At 40.6% G+C, this 23768-nt stretch overlaps 2 protein-coding genes across 7 annotated transcripts in view; both read right to left on the reverse strand.

Annotated features, from left to right (window-relative positions):
* Window positions 1–12661, reverse strand: part of si:ch211-1e14.1 (UPF0606 protein KIAA1549) — a 39441-nt gene extending 26780 nt beyond the window's left edge. For 3 of the 4 annotated variants that reach the window (XM_044356823.1, XM_044356824.1, XM_044356821.1), the window contains exons 1-2: window positions 12227–12420; window positions 11208–11501 (exon numbers count right to left, since the gene is read on the reverse strand). In XM_044356823.1, coding sequence (XP_044212758.1) covers window positions 11208–11343 — 136 coding nt within the window. In that variant the 5' untranslated portion in view covers window positions 11344–11501; window positions 12227–12420. The other variant, XM_044356822.1, reaches the window with a different exon arrangement.
* Window positions 12662–13977: 1316 nt separating this feature from the next.
* Window positions 13978–23768, reverse strand: part of hipk2 (homeodomain interacting protein kinase 2) — a 71760-nt gene continuing 61969 nt past the window's right edge. For 2 of the 3 annotated variants that reach the window (XM_044356292.1, XM_044356290.1), the window contains exons 10-15: window positions 23479–23609; window positions 22284–22448; window positions 21793–22116; window positions 20663–20907; window positions 20421–20581; window positions 13978–20197 (exon numbers count right to left, since the gene is read on the reverse strand). In XM_044356292.1, the coding sequence (XP_044212227.1) occupies window positions 19733–20197; window positions 20421–20581; window positions 20663–20907; window positions 21793–22116; window positions 22284–22448; window positions 23479–23609 (1491 nt within the window). In that variant the 3' untranslated portion in view covers window positions 13978–19732. The remainder of the gene's footprint in view (window positions 20198–20420; window positions 20582–20662; window positions 20908–21792; window positions 22117–22283; window positions 22449–23478; window positions 23610–23768) is intronic. The other variant, XM_044356291.1, reaches the window with a different exon arrangement.

Here is a 23768-nt window from a genome sequence, read left to right on the forward strand (position 1 = left end):
ATAATTAAGCATGCATGGCCTTAATATTTGAAGGCTAATCGTAGGTACGTAATGACATGCAGAGCTCATTGTGACAGACAGCAGCTAAGCACAGAGCAAGTGAGACAGGCCTGAACAGGGGCTGACATTACAGTAGGCAAAAATTGACAAAGGCCTTGAAGATTAAGTAGCGCTGCCACCTGTCCCCCGAAACACGAGTGTCACACTCGGCTGGTCACTTATTGTTGGGCCTGTGGATGAAACTACGCACTGAGACCCTTGCAGAGGGACACCTTCAAATATTAGATCACGAGAGCATAAATGTCAAGTGCTCAGCTCATGTAAATTCGAGTATCTCAGTGCAGCTGGTCTTCTCTTTGCACAATCTCACTCTCCCAGTCTGTCACCTTTTCTCTTTCTGGAGTAGGTGAAACATTTTCACAGGAATCATCTCAGTGGCAATAACAACTCTGACAATATTCAGGCAAAAACCACCAATGTGACTTCTTGTTATAATATAACAGGGTTTATTTTACCTTAACAGTGGCAACTTTACAGCCAATACTATTCATCTATAACAAACATCAATACAACTTGGAATCCTCGCTAATGGTGTGACTATGTACAGTGTGTGTGTGTAAAATAAAAGAAAACTACAAAACAACATGGCTGACCCAAACCACGTGCAGTGGGTGAGATCATGTGTGTGGGTAAAAAAGGACAGACAAGGGAAGATGGCGAAACTAGACGGGAGGGTTTGAATACTGCTCTAAGTTTAGCCTAAAAACCTTTATGTTACTCACCCTGTGGGGTGTGTTAGTAAGGAAAGGAAAAGAGAGATAACGCATGCAAGTCGAACTTATGGAAAAAAATCACTACAATGTTAAGAAGGGTTGGATCAACCGAACACAAATGTTTCCCAATAAAAATAGCAAGCATTAATATTTATTCCCAATAAAAATAAAAAACATACAGTCAAAATATAAGCATTCAGTATCTAATAACACACAATTTCGATAGCTAACTCTGCCCAGATGTCAGCCTTACTTGATGATCGTCTTAGTAAGCGACCAGATGTGTGTGTGTCTGTTCTTTCCACTGATTTGTGTTGAGCAGGTCCAGTGGCGCGGCGGCAGGGTGTGTGGTCCCGTTTGTCATGGCTCGTCAGCTCGTCGAGAGCATGTCTCTGAGTCCAACGTGTGCAATGATGGAGGAAGATCAGAGACCCTCGACGTCGGAAAAAAAAAACGACTTGTTTGCCGTTTATTTCTTAAAAACAACTGCGTGACTTGCAGTAAAATTAACCGGTTGCAAACTAGTAATTACTTGAATATTGAACAACGCTGAAGTTAAATCTTACTCTAAATGGAGGCCAAATGGTAAAGGTAAGAAACATGTTGAGGCCTTTGTTCTTGTCTGATCAGTTTGTCTCTATCAGCTTTGCATATTTTTTACCGGCCAAAATAATAAATTACCTTTTTGTGTCATATATACATTTGTAAGGTATTAACAGTGATGGTAGCTAGCAGCAGGCCGGTGGCAAGTAGCAGTTAAGCGGAGAGCTGTGATGTTGAGTACCTGATATCCTGTAAGGAGCGCTTGAGACATACTGTGGCTGGCGCTCCTTCGCCTCAGACCGTCTCCAGTGCTCCTACAGTTTTGCAGCACTGTTTACACACATAAAAAACTCACATGGTGCGCAGGTCGACATTGTGTACGGACAAACACAAGTTATTTCCTCTGAGCCAGCATGCAAGATATTTTATTACAGGACTATTTTGGTAAAATATTTACCGCCAGTGTGGTGGATAGCCTTCCGAGATTTACCAAACGGTTAATTTCGTACCCTGACCATTTCCATTCACCAGGTCTTGATGTGTCTTTTAGACCTGGTCTGATGAATAGCTGCCTTGTACATGCACTGAATTAAATTTCCATTTGGCCAAATTAACAAGTAAAAATTTTTACACTTACTTCGGACCATCTATGATACATGTATCTGGCTATAAACACTGAGTTATTAAGTCACATGACGCACAGCAGTGGCTAGGAGGTACATAAAGGCTTTAAGTGGGTGTAGTTTCTTTGCAGCTCTCTACAAGATAGATAATCAAGTGGTGTAAAGTATATTCCTGCTGTAACCTTATTCATAAATGTCCATCTATAACATTAGATTCAGAGGAAATCTATTTCATGACCATAGAATTAGAAGTTTCTATCTGACATTTTTGGCAAAAAAATAGTTATTCTCATTGAACTGTTCTTTGACAAGTTTTTATTATTTTGTGTTGCTTTATTTTTGCTCGGAATGTAGCGTGGAGGACCAATCAGGTTCCGCCTCTTTACAATGTGACATCACTGCTCTGTGACTGTGGTTAAAGGAGCTGAAAAGATTATGAAATGTAGCTAAATCTTAAGTTTTGAGACCTCCAAATTGATTATTTTATTAAACAATTATGGATGACACTGATACAAACACTAACAGATTTGAAAGTCAGATTTTTATCTGGTTTGAGCTCAGTGAGAAGCAGACTTTTTGTGTCTGTTTAACATTATAACTTGAGTCCTGCGGCAGACACAGTGATGACAGAGACTACATTCAGAGCTCAGACACTGACACTGACCCCAGTTTGTCAAAACAAGACATAAATCTGGGAACAGAAAAAGACAAGAAAGTTTCAAGCAATAGACAACAAAACAAAGCAGAGCAAGAAGAGGAAAATATCAGCAAATGACTGGAGAAACATTTTTAAATGTTTTTTTTCTAATTCTCTTGAATATTGTTGTTGGTAAAACTTTATGAAATGTATTATCCATTAAGATCTGTCAGGAAAAACCCAATGTAGGGTGTCTAAATTTCAATGTCTAAATTTAAAAATGCAGCTAAATTGTTGTCTGTGCCCAAATACTGTAAATCATAACTCCCTTTAGTTGTTCATACATTGATTTTGTGTATTAAAACAAAGTAAGGCTAATCTGCCTACTTGTTTCAACAAGCTCACAGCCGTCTGTGAAGCCTCAGCTGACAGAAACTTACCAAGTAAAAAGTGAATTCTCAGAGTTAGAAGGTTCTATCTGAAATTCACCTGATCATAAAAACCCCATTCAAAAATGTGGTAGGAGAACTGTATTGTATATCAGCTTTGCTAACTAGGATGTCAAAACTGTGAACCTTAATAACTCAAAACCACTCAGAACACCAATAGAACCTTATAATTCTAAGGCGTCGATCTGTCTGTATTTAAGCAGACGATACATAAAAAAGGTTGCCCTTCTTGTGGCTTGGTCGGTTTGTTCTGTCTCAGTTTATATATCCGGTTGCAGGCTTGGATCACTGCCAGCAATCATGTAAAAAGGATTCTGACAAGAGAGGGATTATTACTGCTGTTGGCTGATTTGATGTTCCTTTATAAAATCCCTACAATGGAATAAAAAGTGATGGAACAGCTAGAGAGACTGAGGCAAGATATATCTGAAATAGCACTAACCCATTTACCCAGAGTGGATACTGGCAAAATCTTACATACATTACATAATCACAGCTCTCCATTAATCTATGTATGTGTCTGACTGTTGAGGCACATGCAAATGAAGATGGCAGAAGAAACATGTTTTTTTCTATTTGACTCTGGTGTTCATATCAGTAGCATATTTTCTTTATTTTGCTTGTTTAATTTGACTTTTTTTTCCTACCAAACAGAATGAAAACAATCTTTTCTTAAAGGGCAGCCACAGTGAGGGGCCTGTATTGTACAGCCTCGTACAACAATTAAATGAGCTGGGTCATGTTTAGTTAGATCACAAAGTATCACATAACAGCAGCAATACCTGTTTTACATTTGCTTCTTGCATTTACTGCAGTGCAGCTCTTGTTTATATCTTCATCACATCAAACATACTGCTTTGGGACTCGTGGTATGAACATGAAACAAGTATCAATATTTGAATGTTCATGCATAAACATTTTATGCAAGATACTATAATTAAGTTCCCAGAACTGACACATTTTTCATATGTTTCTGAATATAGTTCATACAGAATAGAAAAACCATGAATGTATAACTATGCATAATCATTTTACTATAAAGGAAACTTCAGTAAAGCCTACTACAATGAACACAAACAGATGTACAGTATGAGTCAAAAGTTTGGACACACCTTCCCATTCACTTGAATGAGAAAGCGTTTCCAAACATTTGACTGTTACTGTCCAAGTAAGATAAAATGTGATTTTGGCTTTGCTTGCTTCTCATGAGTACTGATCCCAAGGCTGGAACAGAGTTAACCTGACAATGCCTGTCTGCAGACAGCACTTTGCTGATGTCTGGAATTGAATCATCCTTCTGGTCTTCTTTAGCCAACCTGACCCTGGGCTCACATAAGTAGAGACAGGAATAGGTCTATAAGTGAATCTGAATCAGTGTCCTTTAACACAGTGAGATATTTGGGCAGTTGACAGACAAAACAATTATGTCGGCAGCAGCGTTTGCAGAAAATGAAAAGGACAACAAATGTGTTTCTGTCTCCATCTGCTTTCTTGCCAGTCACTGCATAAAAGCCCAAATATAATTTGCCTGCTCAAAGCATGAGTACGCTTATTCTCGGAATGGAAGAGACAGTGTTTCCAAGCTAAAGGCAAGGTCTATGTGCTTCAGAACAACGCTGGGGACAAATTACACATAAACAAAGAAACATACACTACAGTATTGTTCAATACTGAGCACTTTATAACTTTTTATTATCAGAATAAGGTTACTATAGCAGGCATACACTAGGTACCAGCCACGCAGCTGTGAAACACACATATGTGCACAGAGTAATACAAACACGCACACTTACATTCCTATGAGTGTGGAGAAACCTGAGATACCAATTACAGAACACTTTAATGATATAATTTCCTATGTTTGCCAGACTCCTTATTGGAAAAAAAGTAATTTAATGGTTGTGTAATTTGAAAAAAAAAAGAAGAGAAAGAAGAAAGGGTCTTTTGGTATTAATGCTAGCTAACTACAACCCCACACATGGTTCTGTTTTCAGCTGAGCCCCTTTGCGTGACTGGCTCTTTTCAGTTGGCAGGAGCTGCGTATGCTGAGTGCAGTCGAACAATCAAGATATGGCTGTGTTGACATTTGGTTTATCGGGGAAGCTTTTAAAACGGGAAAGATTCCATTGTTTTTATCAGTGGAGTTCAATTAGATCAGCTTCTCTGCCAGAGCTTAAGCAGCCCCCCACCAGAAAAAAATAGTCTGACTTTGTAGTGGTGCATTTATTATAAACCTACACAAGTTGCTTTCCGGTGCATTTGCTTGTCGCGTTCACCCTACATCAAACAGTAAAAGATTGAAGAACAGATTTTGCAACTAAGTGAAATAGAATATAAATAGAAATCAGGTTTGAATACTATCCAAATGTTAACTATTGTCTAATAGGTCAATAAGGGAAAAGAACAACATGAAGTTTTTATGGTTGGAGAGTTTGCCAACATCTACTGTAAACTAATTCAATAGTGTGAATTGGCAAAAAATGAGCATGAAAACGGAGACCTGACTGAGGTCATGCCTGCACTTCATCAAATATTCATGTGACCCTTGTTTTGTTTTCTTAGGGGGGGGGGGTTACTTTTTTTAAGATAAGAGAAGGGGGAGTGCAAAAAAGAGGGGAGCAGGATAAGGGGGAGAGGAAGGGAGTAGTATGAGAGCCCAACTGAGACAGAGGAAGAGAGGTAACAGAGGAAGACTGAGGGAATCTGAGTTGAAGATATAGGTAGCTACAAGGGAAAGCTTATTTTCCCAAACACACAAGCTTACAGAGGTCTCCCCAGAATTCATGCTAGGCTATGGTGCCATGAATTTCAAAGAGTGGAGTATAATGGTGCAATCCCTCTGTGTCCTTCTTTAAGAAAAGCCCTACACTACCATGTGCAGAGGGACAAGCACACAAACATGAAATTTGTGTAAACTCCTTCTTCACTTTCTGCAGTCCTGATTTTCTTCGAAAGACAGGAAGGCAAAGACTTGTAACCAGAGAGGCCCAGAGGACTGTGTCACTCGGCACCCTGCCTCAATCTTCCCAGCACAAGCCACTCTCAGGCTTTTGGTCCTAGGAGAACAAACACTGTTTATTGGGTTAGGTTAAGCCCTCTTGGAAGGAAATGGTTTTGTAATAGGTTTGAAAGTCAATATGTGAGCAGAAAAGAGAAATATCTGTGTAGGGTTAGGCAGAATATTATTGCTAGGTTTTAGAGAAGTTGTGGGATGTTGAAAAGGTCCAAAACAAAATTATTTAGTCAAGAGTGGCTCAAAAGAGGCCGGGCTGAACAGCACCATCTGCTCTGATAAATATATAAATAATCAGCTGCAGCTCATCAGAGCACATAGTGATTCAGTCTCAGCACAATATGGCCTCAGTGTTGCCTTCTGTCAAATTGTGAACTTTGCATTGTGCATTTCAAGCTCCCAACACTGACAGGCTGTTAGCATGACAAACTGTGAGCACAGTCAAGGCAATTTATTTGTAATAAATAAATGTTCACTGTAGGCTTGTGCTCTAACAACTTTTGCCAAGAGAACTGTTACTAGTTAGATCGCAGTCTGAAAGATCGCTGAGTCGATCGCTTGAGAATGATTTTAACAAGAGTAGCTCGCATTTGGCGATTCTCTAACGTCAAATAACACCATTCAGAAGCTCTGTAAGTGACATCATAACTAGTTTAGAAGCCAATTCTGGTCCAATATTCAGCTTACACAAGTGTGATGTGGAAACTCGAAGCCTCCAGCGCACATACACTGAGAATGGACTTTACAGTGAAATAGGAAAATACTCGCATATTCATAGATTCTGGGATTTTTAATGAGTGAGAAGGAGTAAATGTCATTTTAAGGATTTAAAAGTGGTAATTATAGAGAGAATCTTTATCAAGCATCCTAAAACATTACCATTGGTCATTTCTTTTTGTGTAACCACAATTAACTCCAAAAATGGTCATTTACAAAATCCATGAGAGTAATTAAAGCATTTTGTAAATCATAACCAAGAAACTTTGATAATAAATTTGATAAAAGCACACAAACAATGTTTAGACTAAGTTTGGACCACTTCTGGGATACTGAAACTGCAGTGGAAAACTGCCTTGGTAAAACACAAAAAAGGGCACACAAAATCACTAACAGATGTACATTCACTGGTCCCCACTATGGTGCCTTCACATCCCAACCTACCAGTATGATGCAGGTAATAGTGGACAACTGGAAATACTGGAAAATAGCTGACTATATTATAACATTGATGTGTGAATGTGATATCTGAAAATATTATGATGGATACCGATCATCAAGTGGAAGAATAACATTAAAAAGTGCTTTTCAAAACATGTGGGTGTCTGCTATCATTGACCCACCCATGACAAGCTTCCACTGCTCCCACCAGAGCTGAATAATGGTGGGACAGGCCAGTCGGTCGACGGGCAGGGCCAGTAACCAGGCCTGGTGTGTGCAAAAGTACCCAGTGTTTGGCTTTTGATAGGTTCTGCCCATTGATCTGCAACTGGCTCCCAGCTCTAATGAATAATGAATGGCCATATTGTCATCCCACACAGATCACATTTCACATGGCAACGGACAGCACTTGTAATTAGCCAGGACTTTACTGGCTGCTGCCGGGCTGGGTTGAACTTGCCAGCCATTGTGGAACAGAGAGAGGGAGTGTTGAGCCAAAAATTGCAAGGGCATTTTATGGTATCACATAAAAAGTTTAAAATATGTTAAATCTTTCACTTAAGATCTATGGTATAGATGTGGAACTATTTCTTTCAAAGGAATTGAGCAGAGGACAAAAAACCAGAAAAGCAAGCAAAAACAAGAGAAGCAGAGAAGTATAGCTAAACGAAGGAAATTATTATATATATATACTGTCAGGTCTGGGAGAGCAATTATACAATAGGTCACCATGCCCTATTTGACTTAGAAGCTATAAAGTGTGCTTTTCTGAGTAGGGATTCATGATATTGGATTTTTCTCCAATATTCAATATGCAAATTTTTCCAATTCATTTTGGCTGATTGCCGATTCGATACCAATAGGTTATATGCACATATTTTTCTGCACCTAATTGCAGAGAACATCAAGTTTATCCTGTTGTGGAATTAACATATTATTATGATTTCTCTTGATGTAGTGGCCCACTGGCAGATGCAGAAATAAAATACAATGCTTTTCAAAGTGTACTAATTCACTAGGCAAAATAAGAAAATTACCTCAGCTTAGGTTACATGTAAATCTAAGGCTGCTCGATTATGGCCAAAATCATAATCATGATTATTTTGGTCAATATTGAGATTACGATTATTTAACATGATTATTTTTTGACGCTCATTTTTGCGATTGCCAATGCTGATATATGCACATATTTTTTTCCATCTGGCTGAGGAGATTATTACACATGCAATCATAGATAATACTAAGTATGACCAAGAAAGACGATATATGAGGGAAGAACTTAGGAAGACTGGAGTTCAGGACCTCAGCATTAAAACTTTAATGAATCTGCCAATTGGGTGCAGCAGTAGTTTTCTTTGAGTTTATTAGATAGACACGATTAATTTGTAGGATTTAATATTTGGTCCACAGTCCGAAGCAGAAGGTGGCCGTAATGCGCCTGGGCTGGTCTAATGCGCTGGTTGCCAACCGCTGTTATAAACCAAAAAGAAGAAGAAGAAAAAGTTTTTTCAAACAGATTTGTACATCCTGTCAGCTGAGGTATTTCCTATCTGTGCAGCCGAACACCGTAGCACCTCCATGAACTATTACATCTTGATGGTCCCAGTGCTTTCTCCACAGGCTCCACTTTGCTCAGCTGCCCGACAGACCCACTGCTTCTTCCCGCTTTAACCTGAATAACAAACCTAGCTGGGAGGGTAGCGGAGGCTAACTGGCTAACGTTAGCCCCATCTCTCTGTTTTGTTATTCAGGTTAAAGTGGGAAGAAGCAGCGGGTCTGTTGGGCAGCTGAGTGAAGTGGAGTCTGCAGAGGAAACGGGGGTTTAGCCCTGGTTTCACTACAGGCAGATTCACTTGCTACAGTGGGCGAGGACATAAAACCAATGAATCAATAAGTAGAAACACTGTTGATTTCTTCCCGTGGAGCCAACATGCAAACTATTTTGGTTCAGTAAATTTCAGCTGTCAGTTAGTCTGGTGAAGGCAGGTTAGACTTTGGACAGAGACGCTCAACGCTGTAAAGGAAAGGCGTGTGCTAGATTTGTAACAAGACAAAATGAGAGCATCATTACCAAATGACAATAATAAACAATAATCCTTTTATCTCGATTATCTTGTTTTCATAATCGTTGGAAGCCACACAACACAAGAGACATGATGACGTCGTGCTGCACATGCACCCTCGCACCAGGGACACTGAGTCAAGCATTTAGTCAAGCATCAAGAGTTTAGGCATAATTAAAGCGTCACCTTATCGGCTTATCATATTGGCAAAAATGTTCATTTTGGGCCAATGCTGATTTTTCATTTCAAAGCCTTTATCGGCCGATATCGATGATGTGCTGATATTATCGTGCATCCTTATTTCTGAGTCTGGAAGAAGAAGCGGCATGAAATACAGTTGTCATCTCGCTCATGAATGTAACATGTAATGTAACAGAATAGTGGTGGGTAAAGATGATGAGCACGTCCTGTCATATGATAACTAATGCTATTCTAAAAGATTCCCAATGCAGGTCAAGTAGTTTAACAAGATCTATGGTCTGACAAATGTTTCAATCTGAAATAAGACTTGAGTTCTCTTGCTAGGACCTCTCAAACAAATCAAGAATAAACAGAAGAAGGTTGATAGGCCATGTCAATAAAGGGAAAAAAGCTACAAATGGAGGTGTTATCATATGATTCTATGTTTTAGATTTACTAATTCCTGATTTCCTGCAGGCTTTCACCCTGGCATTTACTACATAATCCTATTACCACAAAATATGGGTTTATGGCTGCCCTTAGAATGGGTTCTTTTCACTGGGCAATGTGTAGGGGGAGGGGTGTTGGTGGGATCATGTCACTACTACGGTTGAAAACACAGATCAAGGGGATGGATTTGGACCTTTTGTCTTTCTCTAATTACTGGAAATTGGTTTAACTCGACAGTCTGTGTAGGGATAAAGCCACTTCACTTCACTTGTGAAAATCCAGAATCAAACATGTGAGTGCCCTCATTATGAATATCACAGCTATCCAAGGTCATGCAGCACCCCTGATTCTGTTCACAATCAAAGTCAAGACATTACAAAGCCCGTGTTGAGGTAAAATAAAAGTTACACACAGTGCTATACTGTGTGTAACTATACTGACGGCAAAACTATTATATAGATGTCATCTATCACTTTATTTCTTAGTATCAAGAAGGCTTAAAGTATAAGTGTTAGCAACAGTGGCTTAAATGTTAGGAAGGCAAACTCATGACTGGAAGGTCGCTGGTTGAGTTGGCCTTGAGCAAGGCACATAATATCCCAAATGCTCCAGTGCAGCTGCTCACTGGCCCACAAATAAGGCTGCGGTTGTACTGCTAGACGTGACTGTGTGTAACTGTGTCAAGTATGGCTGAAAATGAGCATTCATGCTCAGCGAATCTGCCCTACGTCAATAGAGATTAAAGAATAAACGCATGGTTAAGTTTTAAGCTAATAAATGGCAATCAATGGCTTCATGTAAGATAATTTGCTACAACCCTGCACAGACAAGCAGAATAGAGAATGGATAGATGGCTGTAGGCTTCTGATCTATCTCTGACCCAATCACCAGGACAAGAAAAGGTAACCTTTACCAGAAACTAATCCATCAAGACTAAGATCTTGATTACGCCTACACACACACGCACACGCACAAAGCAAGTTCATGTAGCATTCATGTTTACTTCCAATTTAGTACAATTTATGTAACTATTTAATAAGATTGCATGACAAATATAATAAAGATGCTGTTTTTAATATTTATTGATTTATCACTCCTTGTACTAAAAAACAGCTATTAATGAGTATCTTTCTGCTTTGAAAATATCATCATAGTTATTGCTGGATTGAATTTATCACCAAACTAGTGCGACTTGAACTGTACTTGGTGTCAATTACTTGTCAATGCTCTTCAAAGTTATCTGAATGTTGTGCAAGATACTGATCAGGTACAAATTCATGGATCATGTTGTGTGAGTCAGCGAAAGGTGTTCTCTTACCTTCAACAGGTGAGTCGGCTGCGATCATGATTACCAACACCGTCATCCCCAGAAACACTGCACGCTGGCCATGGGCATGCATAAGAGCCTTGAGCATTACCACCAAACCCACAGAGGAGACTAAACCTTCCATCATACGGCGGAGGTAAGGTCAAGGCATTTCATCCACTTAAGAAGAGAAGAGTCATTCCGAAGAGACTATCAAAGTATTTTGAGTTGGGTGGCGATGTCGCTTTTGGTTGCCTTTAGTTTAAGGCCCCTCCTTGCATGACATGTGCTTGCAGTGAAGAATGGCTGTTGAACACAGAAGAGCAACAGTGTGACACTCAAAACAAGGCAACCACAGTTTACTACTTGAGCAACCCTCCATTAATGAGCCTGTAATTGGGAATAGGCACTACTAAACTGAGGTACACATGAACACACACTCTGTCCAAATAACTCAAAACCTTTGTTTGACCATTGCATATATTTACAAAGCACACAATAATGACAATACCACCAGTAATAACATAAAGGCTCATTTGAATCTAAACAGGATCACTCTGATATATCTGACAATCCCTTTTTTCAGAGGAAACCAACCTTTTTTATTTTTATTAGGAGGTATTCTTATATCAATAAGCATTAAATTACATTAAATGTAGATACTAATAAAGGTTTGTTTTGTAACGTTATTTGGACAATATATTATAGGCTACTGTATGTAAGTGCTGATAGTCCTGTCACATTCACTCGCACATGGCCAGCCAGGTCATTATAAGGTAACATTAATAACAACATTTAAACAGTTGAATCAGAATAAAATGAGAAATTATAAGCCCATTAGGTAAATTGAACAACTTTAGCTAACTCTACATAGGCGGTTCAACGTGTGACGTTGTAAATAAGGCAAAAGCACCACACATAAAGCCAACACAGACTTCATCCTCGGCTGTATCGCTAGCTTTCAGTCGAAAGCGTCTAATCATGAAACAGACAGTACAGCCTCTTGTCCTACATCCCGTCCCGTTACTTACAAGCTTAACGGTCATGTGGCTCTTCATAAGGCTCGACAAAGCAGGTTACATCCCTCATTTGAGGGACCAGGCGAGCTGCTAATACGGGTCAGCTAACATACTTTGGTAATATTCCCAAAGCTAGCTCTGAGTGCACAGATAACACGATTTTTTTCCTCCTTTCCCCCAGCCATTCCTGTCAGCCAGCTCATAGCTGCGCATTCAGACTTACCAAAAAAAAAAAAAAAAAAACGGAGCTCCAACTCTATTAATTCCTTTGTCCGGGTAACGAGAAAATATCCTTGAATGAAACAAAATACAGTCTGAGGCCTCGTCATAAACCTTCAAGTAAGCACCTGCCCACGTTTGAAGTTGTTTCAGTGTAAACGTATTGTGCTGATAGCTGGCTTTCATCTGACACTCTTTTGGTAACAGTTACCTTCTCCTGTCCTGAGGATCGGGTTAGCCCCGCCCCCTGACAGATCTGATTAGTTTATCATTTGTCCAGACCCGCTCTCATTGGCTGCGGCTCTTTTCTGTCAAAATGGGGTTTTAAAAATTAGGTTGGTCATCTCCAACTAGCGTCTGCGGCTTCCACGGCAACGTTGTCTCATGCGATGATGCACATAATGTATAACCATAGACGGCTATATCTCTTTGAGCCTTTTTATTGGGTGAATAGAGTTTATATTTCTACTATTCCTGCTAACGTAAATCATCATTCTTTCTGTAAAGACAGGCTTTTTTATATACTGGTTGTTGCACGCCTGTGGCCGCTGATTTATAATTTCCTCACCATCTACAGGCCTTTTTAAGTGTTTGCACATAATACGTGACACCGACTTAACTGGATCAGTTAACAATGATGCATATTTGGTTTTTGATGAAATGCAGCCTATTTCTGACAGCCAGTGAGTAAATGCTTCAAATGTCAGAGAGCTTGCAAAGCCCGAGATATGGCCTGGTGCATGATGTAAACACCGTGCATAACAAGGGTTTCTGGCATGGATGTATTATAAGGGCTCTTATAATACATCCATGGTTCCTGATTGAAAATACATAGGGATGATCAGCATAACCTAATCGCGTCAGTGCCAGCGTATGTGCATCAACATTCTGGTGCACACCTCCACCTAGTGGTAGTGTAACTAAAATTACAGCTATGGATTTATATTGTATCATGGAATCGTCTCTTTTCGAAACATGACTTAATGCCATATGAATATTATTTTTTGTTAGTACTCACAAGGCCATTCTTCTTTTACTTCTGATAGCTTAAATACATTTTGCTGATAATACTTGTATGTTTTTATTAAATAATACCTTGAATGCAGAACTTTCATATGTAATTGAGTAGTTTTACATTGTATTGGTATTTCTACATTTACTTATACAAGGTATCAGAATACTGCCACCATGGGAGATTAAGATTAGGGGTGGTCACAAACAGAAATAGCTTCTTCTAATGGCTTGATGAAATAAATCCACATTCATGGAGAGTATAAGTGTAAGGTAGATTCTACACAGATGCCACAGCTTGCTAAATATTTTTTCATGAGGGACAAATCAGTTTGACACTTTGTAGTAATAGAGTAGTGTATGTTTTCTTAATGTTGTATAATTTTATTTCTTCTGTGATGTATTACAAGAGTTATTAAACCTAAGCACGCACCTCACCTTACACACACACACACACACACACACACACACACACACACACACACACACACACACACACAAATACACCACAGTAAAAAACAGGAGACTTGTGCTGTGACTTAACAGTTTAATGTAAATCCAAGACAAAGTGTGATTACATTTCTACACATATACAATATGCATATGTGAGCATACAAATTCTCATTAATAACTCGATTCACCTCGGAGACCGAAAAAATGATCAAAAGTAACAGTGAATAACAAGCTATAACATAGTTCACCACAACGCGAGCCCCTTCTCACCCTACAGTTAGTAAAGAGGACAATTAAAATAACTATATTCTTCTATTTGACGAAGCTGTTTGTCTGTTAAAATCCTCCTGTAAATTTACAATGCTATCATTAGTTTTTTCGAAGCCTAATATAAATTCACTCCATTTTTCTACAACGAAAATGATTAAGAGAAGCACACAACATCATAATGGTAACACAAGCGCTTAGTAGCAAGTACTGAACTTGTTAGGAGGTTTAATTAATCCTTCTTCTTATTGTCATTATTATATTTATTTAAACATTCTATAAAGCCAGTAAAATATCCATTCTCATAACATACTTAATAATATTAGGCTAAGGAGCAGGGTATACATAGAACGCTACATCAACAGATTGAAATAATGAGACATCACACCCCAATAAACAAAAGTAAATAAGAAAAGACAATTAACCAAGAAGTATACTAGGAAATACTGCAGCACACATTAGCTTTATCGACAAAGAATGAGATTTTATACCATTGAGAAACCATACAGCAATGGACACAAAAGGGGGGTCAGGGTTTGATGCACTCTTAGGTCTTAAGAAAATGTAAATAAATGGATATATTACTTGCATAAATGTTGCTGTGCAAGTAGCTATTTAAGAAGTTGAGCTACACTGATTTATAGATGTCATTTTGAGGATGTACCAAAAGGGATTGTGTCACTTTTCAAATGACTTTGACATGTCCTCTAGCTAGATATTTTTGTAGTGTAAACAGGAAAATCTGACTTTGAATGCAGCTTTGGTCTACCACCTCCAGATTCCATTATTAACACTATAAATACCACTATTTTTTGGCTAGAAATCTCTCTCAAAGTAGATGGGAGAAGCTACAATTTTCCTTCATGTAAGTTAGACTGAAACAATCGTACAACCCCAAATTAGGAAAATCAGCTGGTAGAAATCATTCCATATTCTTGCCTGGTTTTAAAGAGATGGAAAACAATCATATTTGAATCCGTTTTGGTAAACTCACATGTTGTAATCACCTGACACTTTCTATCAGTGATGGCATCAAACCTTGACCACCTCACCCTGAATTCCCCCAAGGAATAGCCAGCAAAGGAGCAGATCTCCTTAACAAAGGTTAAAAAAACAAAAACATCCACTCTCATCCAAAAGGGCTTTAAGAATGTTTGTGTAACTAGATTATGAATTTTCTGGTGACAGAAAGTACATCAGCACATGATTAATCCACCTAATACCTGTTTCCTAACCCCTTTGTACTTTGGGAAGCAGCTGCGACTTTTCCAAATGATTCATTATGAGCGTGTGGGTTGATGTTGCAGGTTATCTGTTCACTTCTGGCTAAGCTTCAAGTCACCTTAGAGGAGTTTGTCCGAAGAAGACTAATGTAGCACTGTGTGCCATGCTCTCAGGAATGTTTCTCAGTGTTTCCAAAGCTCCGGGAGGAGAAGTATTCACCACGAGTTGTAAGTTTGAGTGTATTTAATGCCAGGTAAGGAGAATGCCAGGCTTCATAGAGAGTGAGATGCTGCCTTATATAGTTTTCTCTAATTAAAATGACGCTTTAAAGCTTTGGAGGTATTGTTGGTTATTTGGAAGGCAGTACTCTAACAATAAAGTCGCTAGCTGGGAAGGCTATGCTCACCTCAACAACACAAAACATCTTAACACTCTACTTAAGCACATTTTGGTAATTGTAAGGTCACTCGATCTACATTAATGCTCACATTTCTGATTCCCCTTTTTATAAAACACAAAACATTGGCTATGTGAAACAGAGTGAAAGACAAAGGTATCATACACATAAAGTTATTTTCCACAATGCTGAGCACACAGGGCTTCTCATAATTGGATATTTCCTTTGAGAAAATATAGAACCCCTCCTAATCATGAGGATAGTGGTAATTTTTACATTATTTCTCTCAAATGGGATTTTGCTGGAGATCAGATGTATAATTATTGCATCATGCATGGCCACAAATGGTGTAGAAATTAAATTAAAGGTCACCCACTGAGAAAGATCTAAAGCCATTTCAGATGTCGCAGGTAACGTATTACATTCATTTAGTGCAGGTGACCATGGTTTTAAAGGTATTGTTGGTACATTTTTGATTAATTCATTTTTACAGGTCATTCTATACCATGGCACCCTAATGTAAAACAAATTGGGGGCCAAATGTGAAGAATAATGAAAAGAGAAACAAAAGAAAAAGCTGAAAAACAGACTGCAGCTCTTCTCATAGTTGAATGTTCAGAAACAATGTGGCAACTCTAAACAAATGAATGACTGTGCTGTATGACTTAAGTATGTTAAATCCTCCCTGTGTACTTGTACATTTTATACACACATGCATTTGCTTGGGCGGTAAAGCAACATGTCCTTAAAAGCACTTGTAAAGTGTTTAAAGATGAAACCAGAAGTTATTGCCTGTCTGTTCTAGCAACGCTGTGGAGGATTGCTTGTACTGTGCTGTGCTGTGCTGTACATGGTCAATCTATTGAACTTCTTTGGTGGGAGGAGCGAAAAGTCCGAGTGTGACAACGCTGTCCCCGTGGTAACAAGACGGGGGACAGGACAGCAGTCTAGCATGGGTAATGCCAAATTCCCTCAAACAGTGGAATGTTTCAGTAGTCTGCCTCATCACAGAGGAGCCAAAAGATTTCAATGGAAAATCATCTCCCTTATGCATGTGTGCTTAGGCCCCGGTGACCAAAAGTAAATTAAGTCGATAATATAAAATAAAAAAAACAACAACAACAGAACAGAGAAGAATGACGTAACCAGCAACGTACTATGTAATCACATCTTTAACTGCCTGGACCCAAGGCTTGCATGCTGGAGCTGACGGGGAGTGGAGAGTTTTGGGTAAACAAGTACCAGGATGAAAGACCACTCTGGGACCCATCAAGAGTTGTCTTTAAGAGATTGTTGGATTTCAAGCCTGGGTGTGGCATCCTCAAGCTGAACTATCTATCTATCTAAGAGGGCCCCATTGGATTATCATCAACTCAACACTTACTATCATCAGCAGTGTTGCAACACTTTACACAATTTCACCCACCTCCACGGAATACTAAATATTACTGTACATCAACCCCCAGGTTACAAAATAGAAATGAGCCTGACATATAATAAAAACACACACACACTCTGATAAAACATCCACAAGAATTATTGCAACAATCTCTAAAAATAAACACAACATGTACTACAGCCATGTCAAAAGTTCAAGATAATGTTAAGTTAAAAAAAAAAAAAAAAAAAAAAATCACTTCAAATGCAAGTACTATGGCATACCATGAAGGAGAGGGGGAAGGCTTTCACTAAACCACCAGCAGTTCTAATGTGCCCACTTCATGAGGACAATTGAACAAAGGAGATTATTTGTATCATTGGCTACAATAAAATGATGTCTGTTAAATCAAGCAGCAAACACACAAAGCAACAGCCCTATTGGTTCTCTAAGTGTTCAGGTATCCCGTTAGGCTGGCGTGGCGATGTCTGTGGTGTACCTGGTTCGAAGACAAATGGACAGTGGCCAACAAATCGAGCTTGTTTCCACAAGATGCCCTTCCAGGTGTATGCTGTGGCATTTCCCTTCTGTTCTGTTCCTGCAGCTCTGAGATGCTACCCAAACCTCAAGCGCAACAAATAACTTCCAATTATCTTTGCTGGAAAAACAAACGACAACAGCAACAATGACAATAACAAAAGGATTCATGTCACATTTCATGGTGTGCATTCAGGTAAGGTAGTGCCCCTGCGGCTCCTACCAACCAACCGGGCTCAGTGTTACTATCAACCTGCTCAGTGCCAACTTGCTACCATTTTAGTCCCATTTAAGATAGAGAGTTTCACCCTGCCCTCCACAGTCCCTACCTAAAACTGACCCTATGCTCTCAACCAGCCCCCCTCACTCGTGCCTACACAGTATCTCTCTCTCAAACAACCCTCGATACTCTGTCTCTTTGCTGCAGCCAGGCTATCTCTAGCCTCACAGAATCACCCTCATTGCAACAATCACTTTCGGTCAGGCCCTTCTCTCGGACTAGCTTTTAACCTTAAAACGCCCTCTACTGTGTCTCAAACATTGTACTGTAACTCATTCCCTGTACATGAAAACTGAGCTAATATCTCTGCTCTGTATTCACGATGCATGAACTCCCTTGTGTGAATTAAAAAAAACAACAAATATATTCCAAACTAAAGCCACATTTTGGGTGTCACTGTGATAAGAGGTTTACGGCTACAGCTGTACTGTACATTTTCATATTTACATTAATATCCAGAGCAAATGTAACAAGAATTTATCTATGACTTTGGTAAGTACCCCAGGCAAGTTATCTCATGCACACATAATAAAATAGCTCAGCTTGATATCAACTCTGACATTAATCTTCATCAACTATAGTATGCTGTCATTAAGGACAAGAAACAGCAAGGGCTGAGCCTACACCTGGAAGAGAGCTACAACTGCCCCGACTAGGATGTCAAACCAGGGAAAAATGTCTCTATGTATAGCTATAGTCTCTCGTGGCTTTCAGGATCCAAGCCAAGTAAACTGTGTCATTATATCTGTAAGGCACTACGAGGGAACAATGGTCAAAACCTAAAGACTGAAGAGGGTTTTGAGGAGGTGGACTACACACGCATGGCTGACAGTAGCACACACAGACAATCACGTTGTACATGCCTATGTTATTATAACCACTTTGTGCAATCACATTGAAAAAAGAGGAACAAATAAATCTATTGGTATCAGGAAAAAAAAAAGTTTTTTTCTTAAAACAAACAGGTGCAGACTGCTACATTCTAAGAACGGGGCCCAGCTAAGACACCTAGCTAAAACTGAAGTATCGTCATAAAGGTGAAACATAAAGGAAAATATCTATAAATACACTAAAAAGTTTGTTGTCTTCTGTTGGTTATATTTCCAGAAGCCTCCTCGGCTGAAGAAGGTGGAGTGGGGGGAGTTGCCTCTCTTTTCTCCCCACACCATGAATGATTTGGAAATATTAAGACAGTTCAAGGCCATCAATATTTTTTTCTTTGAAGAGCAGCAGGTTTCCGTATTTCACCTTCACCCAATTCTCTTGGGATTCAAAACTTCCAGTCAGTAACCCCTGTTCAACGGTCACTTCCCAAATTTAAGAGGGGTAAATAAAAGAAAACAAACCAGAAAACCTCCACTGTTCCAAAAGGCCTGTTTCAAACTCCCCTGTAAAACTAATGAGACATTACTTTCCTTATAAAGTAAAGCAAAGTAAAGACAAAAAAAAGCAAAACTGGCCCATTCAGGGAAAAAAAATCGACAACAAAACACCTTGAACTGTACCCCTCTGAAATTCAACCCCCATCTTTCCCTTCTAGAGAGGCTGTGAATCTTTTTTTTTTCTTTTTCTCTCTGTCGTTATATCTTCAAGTTATTTGTGACAGTTTCATGAGGATTGCATGTTCCTCTGTCTCTGTTAATGTCTGAGGTCGAGGAGAGGATGTCTAGGATGTAGATGGGGCTCAGGGCGGGTGGGTCGGGGGAAGCAGCAGCGCTGGGTCAGGCTCTCCAGTGTCAGTCAGTGTCTTCTCTAGAGGTAAGGGTACTGGTTGACCTTGGTGGGGCTCAGCGGGTATCCAGTGTAGACAGTGGAGGCGGGTGAGGCGCTGATGTAGGCCTGGTGGGCAAACTGGGCCTGGTACTGGCTGTGGTGCAGGGTGGGTGAGGGCAGCACACGGTGGCCCATGCTGACTGGGACCTGGTGGACGATGCTTGGGGGGTAGCTTCCGTGCTGGACTGCGTGGCGCGCCGAGCCCTGTGACGCCACCAGGTGGGCCACAGTGCCGGTGGAGCCCAGAGCAGCAGGGGCTGTGTAGGTGTAGAGGTGGGGCTGGCTGGGTAGGTGTGTGGCAGCCAGGTGCGGGTGGACGTTGCCTGTGTGAGAGGGGCTGTTGTGATGGAAGGAGTACGGGGCTTGAGTGGCGATGGTGGGGGTGATGTAGGCTTGCTGGCGCCGATGACCTCCATTTCGCTCGGCTACCATGTGCTGCTGGGCCTGAAGGAGAAGGTGGAAGAAGATATCTTAAACTGTTGTTCAAGGAAAGCCTGGCAAAGTTTTGTGGTTTTCATATATTCACTTCAACTGAAGGATAATATGATCTCTTCACTGCATGAAACCCTTTAAATCCCCATTGGATACTGTCACAAATACATCAAACTCGATCCTGAAATGCTGAAAGTTTGGAGACCTGAAGTTTCCTATTCATGTCCCACCATACCTGGCTGAGATTGAGAGGCTGCTGCTGGAGGGGGTGTGGCCCTGAGCGCTGCTGTCGGTAGGACCCGCCTCCAGGCACGCCCCCTGGTACGTGATTATTGCCAGACACCACTCCATTGGAGGATTTGAACTTGTAAGCTGAATTCTGATGGTTCATTGCATCTGCACAGGAAGAGATACAAGTTAAGTTAATACCTAACAGCATAATATTTACTAACTAGCGCATGAGGCTGTGTCTTTTACCTGGCATCAAGCGCTCACACTCATTCGGGACCTCACTGGTTTGGGTTTTGAGAGGGGGGATGATGATGGTGCGTGGGTTGCCATTGTTGTAGTTGTCCAGTATGGTGGTCTTTGTGTCATAGCTGTTGTTGTTGGGGGGTCTGGACTCCACAGTGTAAGGGCTGTTGTTGCTGGAACAGTCGGAGTCGGGTGAATCGTGGACCGTCACACAGCTGATGACATTCTTCCTCTGTTTAGAAGATGAGCTGGAGAAACCAGAAGGGCACCAGTGAGTTAAGTTACAGAGAATTCCAAATCCACCGCAATAACTTAAATATTAATGCTCAGTGATAAATGGAGCCAAACATCAAAACTGTGCCAGTAGTATTTATCATTACCTGATAGTATGTCCTCTCTGTAGTTGTATATATCGACTTCAAAGCAAATATATTGTGTGCAGTTATACTTCTGATTTGTTTTTGCAAGGTATAAATATATAGTCACCACTGCTAGCAATTTTAAAAAGCTAACTTTTTGGGTGTTATCACTGATATATCTTGTGCCAAATGACTGTGCGGCGATAAAACTGATTGATCAATGGTCACAAAACCCTAACATCCTAGGAATTACAATTGCCTGGATAGAGCCGTTGGCATTTATGACTCTAGATCAAATCAATTTTATAGTTGTGCAGTCATTTGATAACAAAATTACAAATATACTGTATGTCATTTAAAATGCCTGTATTATGTTATGCACTATTTGGAAATCCAAAATAAGAGATAACAGGAAAATAAGATGACATAAAGTTGGCCTCTTAGTTTTTCTGGCAATGGTGAGCAGATATTTCTACCCTGCTAAGTGAAAGCAGATGTATGCCATGTTTTTGAAAAGTCTTTGTTGCGCCTGTCTTCTGAGACTGCAGCGCTTTGTGATGTGTTTATTGTGGAAATTTATTTTGCAATGACTGTAAAATTATGATGCACCATGCAGCCCTAATCCAAGCCTGCAAATCTCTAACATCCATAACAATTTTCAGCAACGAGACAACACCATAAGCACTGGTAACCCAACTGATAAACAAACCTCTTAGCCTGTATCAACCGGGCTAAAAATACAGACATTAATTCCTAAAACTCAGCAGAACTGACCTATTGTTTTGTTTGTGGTCATCTTCCTCATCTGTGTCACTGCTGATGGTGATGATGCTGACTGCAGGGCTGGGCGTGTCGGGGATGATGATGGTCTGTCTAGGGACGTGGTGCTGGTGCTGGTGGTCGCGGGTGGTGCTGGAAGCCTGTTCTGCTTCGCTAGCCCCCCACACTCCACCCCCACAGCCCTGCGGGGGCGGGCAGTTGGAGGCCGAGCCGTTCTGTAGCACGGCGCAACGTGGGGGTGTGTTCTCCTTCACCCGCTTGGAGCGCTGCGGGGACAGCACTGCCTGTGAGGATGACACCTCATAGGCTGACATGTTCCTTGAGGAAAGACAGAAATGGAATTGAGTGTCTTATAGAGGGGCAAGACACACAGATGATGAAAATCTGATACCTCAACATCAAAAGTCGTGAGAGATCATAATCTCATTGTGAGCTACCAGGATGGTGATTTACAGTAATCTAGAGTGACCTGAGAGTTATAGTACCTCGCAGACATTTGGTGCTGTTTGTTCTTTTTGGCTGAAGGCTGCCTCATAACGTGTGCCACTCCCACATTGAGCGTCTGGTTGGATGGGAGCGTGACGTGGCCAGCCAATAAGGCTGGCTGCTGCATGATGGGATTATAATGGCTGCCATGAGGGTGGGAATTCCTGTAATATATACAAAGTTTTATGTTATAATAATAATATAATAAGAAACCTGGAAGTCAGGAAGAAATGCATATGATAATGGGAAATACAATGAAATATCAGACCAGTCAAATCCTATATAGTATATGAGGAATAAGACAGACAGGTAAAGCAGTTCCCACAAAGGCCAGCAGGTGGCAGCAGCTAACTTTTCTAAAGAAGCCAAAAGGAGGAGCGGGAACAAGTGAGGGAGAGAGCAAAGAGGGAGAGCAGAGGAGCTGACACCAGCAGCTGTGGAGCGATAGCTCTGCAGAGGAAGTGCGACACTTTCCCAATCGTCTCTCTGAGGACAGCAGAGCTGCCACTGGACAGGAAGGGAGGGAGAGACGAGGAGGGAGAGGAGTAAGGGGGTGTCTGGTCACAGATGGACAGCTCCAAATGAATCTGAGCATACATGTCCCCAGCAGCCCTCCACATACACATTATATACCTGCATCCTCCTTATCTCCCTGCAGATTGCCTTCTCCCATCTATCCATCCATTTATCGAGTTATCCCACTGACAGGCTATACTCAACATGATGTCTCTACATGTACATATATCCCATCTCCCTGAGGTGAATCTGCCCTTCTAAAAGCACTCGTGTTCATGTGGGGACTGTGATTCATTGAAGATAAAGGACAAGCTGTCAGGGTGGTACAGGCTTCCCGGTCAATCAGTCTCATGCCATACCATCTTCCTATAGCACATTTTGACCTATAAAAGCCATAAAACCACTGCTGGTTTTTTGAAATTAGTTTATCTGACCTGAACTGCAAACATGCCCCTGGTATTATGTGTATAAACTTGATTTCACAAAGTGCTTTTTTTTAAAGCTTTTAAAATATATCAACCTTTTCAGATTTATTTAGCCAGCTTAATCCTTGTGTAAAGAAGGGTGGATTCAAAAACTGCAGGCCACAGTGCACAGACTTAAATAAATGCTCTCTAAAATCAGTGAAGGTTAAGACTGGCTGGGAGCAGTTTAAAGTAAGGGAGCAGTGTTGTTTACCTCCAGTTGGCGAGAGGCTGTGTGCTGCTCATGGAGTCAGGGATGACAGTGGCATGCTGGACTGAGGTGTGGGTGAGCTGCTGCCAGGCTGGAGGCAGCAGGATCTGCTGGGTGCCGCTGGGCCAGGCCTGCTGAGGTGGGAGAGGACAGAGTGGGGGGATAAACAAAGAGGGTGAGAAGATAGAAAGTACAGATTGAAAAGACAAAAAAAGGAGACACAGAAGTCTGTCATGGGACTGCAAAATTACCCAGGATACATTTTTCTTTAATAAAATATAAATTCATGAACA

This window comes from Thunnus albacares, chromosome 7, assembly GCF_914725855.1.
Source record: "Thunnus albacares chromosome 7, fThuAlb1.1, whole genome shotgun sequence".
Classification (NCBI taxonomy): Eukaryota; Metazoa; Chordata; class Actinopteri; order Scombriformes; family Scombridae; genus Thunnus; species Thunnus albacares.